The following is an 8,504-nucleotide window of genomic DNA, read 5'->3' on the forward strand; positions in this document are numbered from 1 at the left end:
CAAAAGATGTGTGCCACCCGTACCTATTTATGTACGCTAGAGTGATTTTTGTGCATGCTTCAGCAAACCCATGCAACGAGCAAAGTAGTTTTATTTGAATAGAGTTTGAAATGCATTCTCGTTGTTTTTCCTGCTCTTTTGCATTGTCCCAGTGTTTTTCTCTATTCCCATCATGTTCTCCTACTAAACGTGCATTCCTACAGCACAGTTTAATGACAATATATATATATATATATATATATATATATATATATATATATATATATACAGTGGTATTCAAAAGTCCACAAAATGCTTCTATTTTGCATCAAATTTAGTATAATTTCATGTCATTACAAAATATAGTAACACTTTAAAACAAGGTTTATTTGTTAACTATTAGGTATTAGGTATTATGAACTGACAATGACATATTTTTTACATTTATTAATCTTTGTTGATGCTATTTTAGGAAATACTGTTGTTCATTGCTAGTTTGTTTTAGTTCATAACGCATTAACAAATGTCCCCCGTCTGTCGCTCATTTCGACGTTGTGTAGTTCCTGGATGTGGTAGAGTGCTCTCCGCTTCAGACGGCCACAGGTGCTGTCTCGTATGTCTGGGTTGCGATCACATCAAGGCAGCTTTTGTGGATGGCTCATGTTCACACTGTTCTAACATGACCATGGCAACGTTGCGGTGGTGGCTTTCCTTCAACCGAAGGAACGCTACTCCAGCCTCCCACCGCGTCGCTCCTTCTTCCCACGGGATTGAGGATTGAGGAGGCAATCCGGGGATGGCAATCTGGGATCCCCGCGAACCTCCCGCACAAGACGGACAAGACACGCTTCCTCGAGGCCCCTGTCTCTCACTTTGGCCTCTTCGGCGACACTGTCGAGGACTTCACCCAGCAGTTCTCCGCAGTGAAAAAGCAGACGGAGGCAATTTCACACCTCCTGCCCCGCCGCAATCCTGACGCCACGGGCCAAGCCCCGTCTGCTCGCCGAGGGTGTCCTCCTGCGGCTAGAAAACATGCAGCTCCGCCTCAACCCGGGCCCAGCTCTCAGCCCCAGCGTCGAGCGCCCCACAGGAAGCGCACGCCACCCATCTCATGGACCCCCTCGAGGACCCAGAAGGCTCCCAGGTGCTCCTGAGACGATTGACCAAGAGACCGAGACATTCGTTCCGGAGCTGGTAAGCAGACCACTCCATCCCCTAGTGGAGGGCTGGGAGGAGAATCTTTATTTGAATTTATTTCATTCACTGACATTCTCAATAAAAGAGCAATTTCCTTTGTCTCTGGGTCACCTGGCCTGCAAATGCCGTTCTCACGGCACTCTGCCACCACACCTCAACAGTCCCGGCATGCTGGGCGCGGACGCCCCAAAACTGTTCCCTGGCCAGCCGGTTCTGACGAGTCTAGAGGACGCCTCCGCCGGACCTCCTCCTCAGTCACTAACCCGCCCCCTGCCGGGTGTGCGGAGCAAGGTAAGTGCTTCGAGGCTTTTCTCAGCACCAGAGACTCGGGATCCACCTTTGCCTCCCGACGCCATACTACCTGCTCCGCCCCGCCGGGTACGTAAAAAATAATCATCCCGTTAGTGCCCCTAGAGCGGAGCTTAAATGCGTGGATTTCACTTCCCAACCCGTCACGCTGGCTGGCCAGGACCATCCGACTCGGTTACTCTATTCAGTTTGCCAGCCCCTTCGGGGGCTTCTGCTTTACCACAGTACACGGTGAACAGGCCAAATCTCTGCGCACGGAAATCGCAACCCTCTTACTCAAAGACGCGATAGAGCCTGTCCCTCCAACTGAGATGAAGAAGGGTTTCTACAGCCCTTACTTCATCGTACCCAAGAAAGGCGGCGGCTTACGACCGTTCTTGGACTTGCGAGTTTTCAACCGGGCTTTGCACAAACTCCCGTTCAAAATGCACAAGCAAAGACACATCTTAACTTGTGTCCGGCATCTAGATTGGTTCGCAGCGGTAGATTCCAAATATTGCCTCGACATCGACCCTTTCTACAGTTCGCGTTCGACGGCCAGGCGTATCAGTACAAGGTCTTCCCCTTTGGCATGTCCCTGTCCCCTCGCGTCTTTATGAAAGTCGCAGAGGCAGCCCTTGCCCCGCTCCGAGAAGCCGGCATCCGCATACTCGACTACCTCGACGACTGGCTCATCCTGGCCCACTCCCGAGAGTTACTATGCGCCCACAGGGACCAGGTGCTCAGGCACCTCAGCCGCTTAGGGCTTCAGGTCAACTGGGAAAAGAGCAAGCGCGCCCCGGTTCAGAGCATCTCTTTGAGTTAGACTCAGTCTCAATGTTAGCGTGCCTCACCAACGAGCGCGTGCAGTCAGTGCTGGAATGCCTCGCCGCCTTCAGGCCAGGCACCGCGGTCCCTTTAAAACTTTTCCAGAGGCTCCTGGGGCATATTGTATCCTTTTGTACAAATGAGTTAACATGGTCATTGTCACAAATTAGCTTAATTAGTGACCTAGAAATAGTGCAGAATCTTGTATTTCTTATGTTTAACTAATGTTTCTTATTTTTATTTATTATTTATTTTCACAATCTGATGACTTTAAATTTGATTTTGAATCCTTAATTTTCAGTATTCAGTGAATTTTAATTCCCACTGTACTTCTCTAACAATACTATAATTTTTCAGGAGAGAAGGCGAGGGGGTGCGAGTGTTTTGGGACAAGCTCAGAGAGCCATCTTTCACTTCCCGTTGGAATCCCTTTTCTGTTGACTATCCTTTTTCTACGTTCACCTATCACCCTGTCAGAAGTGCAAATGAGCAGCTGGGCCGTCTGTGTGAGGTGAGAGTACTACAGCCTGTAATGCATCACTCAAATGTCATCTATCATCTCACAGTCAGCTCTGATGCCTCACCTCTGGCATATTTATAAGATCTTCTCCTTTTTTAGTCAAACTATTAGACTTGATAATACCCCAACCATTATATGAGCTCACTTAGCCAATTTCAAATGCCATTACTCACAAATTTTTACAGAGAATGCCAGAGGACTTGAAGATGTGGAGTGCAACATTCAAATTTCATGATAGAAATTTAAAAGGTTGAGTACTTGTAGGATGAGTGGCTGAGTACAATTTGCTGTACAGTTATAAGTTACAGTTACAAGTAATATTTTTAAGGACCTGTATGGACAGATCTCTTTCGAAAGCCTCGAAAATGTTCCAAATTAAATTTGTTTGTTAACGGGGGCCCAGGACAATCTTTAAGTATGTATCATTTGTGAAAATGCTTTTATTTTATTTTTGTATGTATAGATATAATTTTTCATTACAAATTACATGTTATTATAACAATTTCAGCAAAAAGTCGAACTAAAAATTTGACAGGTATTTCAGAATTTCTTCTACATGCAGCATGCACCCAACATGCACTTTTATCGAACTTGCATGGACCTCACAAGTTTGTGCAAAACCTGATGATACTTGTTATCTCAGAATAATTAGAAAATATTCCAAAGAACATCTTTGTGTGCTTCAATGGAGGAAAGTAAATCTGAATTTTCATACAAAGGAGTTAATATATTCAATATCACAAATTATATCAATATCACAATAAAGTTTGTTTAGTAATCTAGAAATAGTGCAGAATCAAAAATATTTCTTGTTCATTTTACTTACATTTTTCAAAGTTCCAAAATGTTTATTTTCAGGCTTAAATTAGATTTTGAATCTCAAATTTTCAATGTGGTTTCAAACTTAAAAGCCCACTTTATGTAGTTCAAGGTGTGATGGAAAGGTGTTATGCAGGTGACCTCACAGATCATATAACCAGTCATTTGGGGGGCTGAGGGGCGTCTAATCTCACAGCCACATTCCCATTTCTCACATTCCACCCCGCCTGTTAAGGTGAACAGCAGGTTCAAAAAGGTCAAAGAACGGTAGACAAAAACAAGAGACAACATAAGCAAGAATGTTTTGACATGCAGAATTCACCAAACTAACAAACTGGAGTTGATTCAGATAACATTTTTTTATAGAAATAGCTCAAGCAAAAATTTAAATTCTGTCATAATTCACTCCCTCTCCTGTCATTATAAACCTGAATAATTTTCTTTCTTATGGTAAACACAAAATGAGATGTTTTAATAAAGAAAGCTCTCTATTTTCAATAGGATGGCTGTGAATAGTACCTCACTTTAAAGCTCAGAAAAGGACTCAAAAGTATAAGAAAAGTTGTCCATGCATCTCATGCTTTGTATTCCAAGTCTTCTGAAGGCATATGATAGGTTTTGAGGATAAGCAACCTGGAATTTATGTCATTTGTTTTGCGTTTTAATGCAAGAACTTGAGTTGTTTAGCGCTAAAACAACGAAAGTTCTCATGTGAACTAGGGCTGGGAATTCCCACAGACCTCCCGATTCGATACTGCAAACAATATTTAGTTGAATGTCATAAATGTGGTGAGTTTGTACACAACAGCTGCTTTGATGACTATGGCAGTAGTAGTGCATTATAGGACTAAATGTAAAGAACTAGAGAGAAGAACCTTTTTGGAGACATATCCTGTTTATGTGGCAGTCTGCATAAATATGGCTTCCTATATCTATATCTATAGCATATTAATCTACTGTAACTATATTAATTAAATGTGTAATTTTTAAACTAAATTAAAAATCTATTTCTCATCAGCGAGAGAATATAAAAATTATTTGTCTCAAGAATCGTGATTTGGAACAGAATAATGTTTTTCCCCAACCCTTGTGTAAACATGCGCTCTACTGTGAACGACCTTCTCTCATACTCTCATTAAAGGGTTAGTTCACCCAAAAATGAAAATTATCCCATATTTTATCCCATCCTAGGTGTATATTACTCCTCTTTCAGCCAAACACAATCTGAGTTATAAAATATCCTGGCTCTTCCAAGCTTTATAAAGGGAGTGTATGGTACCTTAGATTTTGAAGCCCAAAAAAGCGCATCCATCCAACAAAAAGTAATCCGTATGGCTCCAGGGGGTTACTAAAGGCCTTCAATTGATGCGTGTTTCTAAGAAATATATCCATATTTATAACTTAAACTATAAACTATAATCACTGGCTTCCGGTAACGGCCATCTACGCGTTCACAAGAGAGTCGAGTTCCGGCGTATGACATAGGCATGGAACGCGGAAGTTATAAATATGGATATTAATCTAACAAAAACGCATCGCTTCACTTCAGAAGGCCTTTATTAACCCCCTGGAGCCGTATGGATAACTTTTTTGATGGATGGATGTGCTTTTTTGGGCTTCAAAATCTAAGGTACCATTCACTCAAATAATAAAGCTTGGAAAATCAGAATATTTTTTAATATAACTCCGATTGTGTTTGGCTGAAAGAAAAAAGTTATATACACCTAGGATGGGTTGAGGGTGAGCTTTTTTGGGTAAACTAACCCTTTAATATTCAACAGACATCAAGATTTTTGCTGAAAGTAACTTAAAATCTGGGTTGTTTCTTACCAGAACTTGTCGGACACCTTCAGAAGACTTGAAATATGAAACTAAAGTTTAATGGACTAAGTTTATGATACTTCTTGGTCCTTTTTTAGCTTTAAAGTGAGGCACTATTTACTGGCATTGTATACAAAAGACAGGCTATCTTCATTTATGTTTGTGTTTCGCATAAGAAAGAAAGTCATACAGTTTTGGAACAATATGAGGGTGACAAAATGATGAAAGAATTTTCATTTTTGAGTGAACTATTCCTTTAACAAATGGCTGTTTAAATGTATATTATTGTATATTGAATAAATAACTCTTTCCTATATTGCCTCTCATCATTTAGATCAACAACTTTAAAGATCAGCTGACTTTGGCAGCCCAGAAAGCCCATGACATGAAGCCTATACCTGGGAATGCTAATGGGGTTCTTGTGCTGAATCAACCCATCCTTATTGAGGCATATGTGGGTCTGATGTCTGTCATAGGCAACCAGAATAAGCTGGGATATTGCTTAGCACGAGGCAATATTGGATTTTGAGGAAGCTTTGAGTCTTCCATTGAATGTTAGTAAATCTCTTATACTAGCTGAGCACAAATAGTTTATACTTATGTAAGATATTTAAAACAAAATCAGTTTCTCATTGATATTCTTAAAACATGTTTTTTTGTGCCTTTAAATGTCCATCAGACCTCACAGTTTCATCTAGTTATATTGCTCGTCTATGAATTATGCATTCTACAGAGGATTTATCTTCTTTTTAGCTGTTTTTTTTTTTAGGTATGATTGTTTTAATTAATTTCATAATAATTTCCAAATTTTACTTCAGATTTGCTAAAACTAATTTTAATAACATAAATAATTTATAATAAATCCGTATATGACTTAATAATGTAAAAAAATATATTATTATATTTTTAAGTGTCAATGTTATACAGTCATTTCCTTTGGGTGTGTCAGAACATAACAATAAAAGAATGTGGCCACTCTTACGAATTCCTGTGTAGAAATATATTGTGTTTGTTGTTGTTGTGCCCCTGCAGAATGTGCCACACTTTCATGAAGCACGCATGAAGATATGACAGTCATATTTGTAAGATGGTTTAGGGTTTATTACAGCAGACCATAGCATTGGAATTTCCCAGATTTTGTAATTGCTACATTCACACAGCCTTCTTCATTTTTTTCTACAGCAGAGAGGCAAACAATTTGTAAAGCCTTTATAAAAAACAGTAAGTGCTTTTATGGAAACTGCTGTCATTATTACTGATTAATAATTACTGAAAATAATGTGGTTGATGCAAATTTGTGTTATTTAATGATGATACAATATGCTGTGTGTTTTGAGTAATGCAAGTTTCATTTTATGAACTTTCTCCTCTGTAAAAATTGTAAAAAATAAAAAAAAAGGATCCCTCGATGTACATCCTGTACAATCTCTGTAAATACTAGCCATGATTTGTGTGTCACTTGGTCAATATGATTAATAATAATTACATTCTCTATAATTTAATGGAGCCTAACTAGAACCATGTTTTCCATGCATATAAAAGGAGCGTGTCAATAGACATATGCCAGACATTCAACAAGGATGCAGTTAATGCATAAAAGAACGTAAATCCATATTTCTGTTCTTCTAATTCATTGCATATAGCCCATTTACACAACCAACTTTTCATGAATGTGCTGCCTGTTTATATCACTGGTACTTGACAGAGAATGGACTACATAATTGGATTCATATGGTGCATTATCTGGAGAAGAACCTCAGAATTAAATTGCACTTGACCAAGCCCATTAGCGCTTTGCGTGTGCAATTTGACCAATCCCACATGGCCTAGTATTAGCACATGCTTGCTCTAAAATACCAAAACTTTATGGCCATGTCCATTGACTTTGCGTATATGACTTAAAGCATAAAGCTACGCTTGGTGCTAGCATTCTTATAATAGGGCCCTGCGTGTCCCACTTTACCAGTTTGTCCCACTTTAACAGTATTCAATTTAATAGCTATGGATTGTTGGAATTTTGATAATTTTAGCAGATCATTTTATTGTTTTTTTGTTGTTTACTACCTGTTTGCAGCACCCTCTCTGTAAAGAGAGATCTGTCCCCATGTGCAGAGAATGTAGACTTAAGGAATGTACAACATAACTCTGGTCTGGCGGATGTTATGTGTTAATCGCTTGTTCATCTGATTAGATTTCTGTAGGCTGCACAATAGCCCAGTGTTTGTGTATGCTGCTACCAGATTTCAAACCAGAAGCTCTCTACGAACGTGGGCTTTCTATCCATTCATCAATGTCCCACAATATTAATTTTCAGCAAAGCATGCCTTTTGCTCATGTAATAATGTAGTTATTACCATGTAGGTTTTTTTTTTTTTTTTCTTAAAAAAAAGCATATTAACATCCTTTGTCTACAGGTCAAATGAAATCAGTCCTACATAGTCACACTGGAAATCTGCATGTAAGTTCTGAATTTTGTACCACCAAATTCAGAACTGATATTCTAAACTCTGTACAAGTGCCACCATTCCACAAATATTCATGCCCCACAAATCGCCCACACTGTGCCTTCGATGTCCCTTTTGATTTCCGGCTAGCGAGATACTATATTTGATACTATAATGCGTAAGTGAAAGCACAGAGTTTTGTTCTCAGTAGGCTACTGTTAGGTTTAGGAATTGGGTTAGGGTTAGGTTAAGTAGGGTTAGGAGGAGTATATGTGTCAGAAAAACAGACGCTGTGTGTTTCAGGTCACGTCAATTCAAATAAGTAAGTTATTGTGCAGTGGCTCATGCGAAGATACACATGCACACAATTGTTCAGTCACTGCCACTGGGAGTAATTCAGAAAGAATAGACAGATTTTCTTAGACAAAAAAAAAACATGTTTTATGTGGTTCCAATAATTGTGTTTATAAGATTTTTCCTCACAATTCTCAGAGTTTCAACACTATCTATAATCAATTTGGATAGTTCAATCATTGCATGTTTACCTTATATTTTGAATTTTTTCTTTAAGGTCTCAAAGGGTTAATGTTTTCCTACCAAAGTGGGGA

The 8,504-nt window shown here is 39.3% G+C and overlaps 1 protein-coding gene across 1 annotated transcript in view; it reads left to right on the forward strand.

The window, feature by feature from the left end:
* LOC127654067 (tumor protein p63-regulated gene 1-like protein) overlaps window positions 1-6,877 on the forward strand; it is a 65,626-nt gene extending 58,749 nt beyond the window's left edge. Inside the window, exons 5-6 of the mRNA XM_052141038.1 lie at window positions 2,650-2,803; window positions 5,787-6,877. Of these exons, the coding sequence (XP_051996998.1) occupies window positions 2,650-2,803; window positions 5,787-5,981 (349 nt within the window). The 3' untranslated portion in view covers window positions 5,982-6,877. The remainder of the gene's footprint in view (window positions 1-2,649; window positions 2,804-5,786) is intronic.
* Window positions 6,878-8,504: the final 1,627 nt, after the last annotated feature.

Source organism: Xyrauchen texanus, chromosome 13 (assembly GCF_025860055.1).
Source record: "Xyrauchen texanus isolate HMW12.3.18 chromosome 13, RBS_HiC_50CHRs, whole genome shotgun sequence".
Taxonomy (NCBI): Eukaryota; Metazoa; Chordata; class Actinopteri; order Cypriniformes; family Catostomidae; genus Xyrauchen; species Xyrauchen texanus.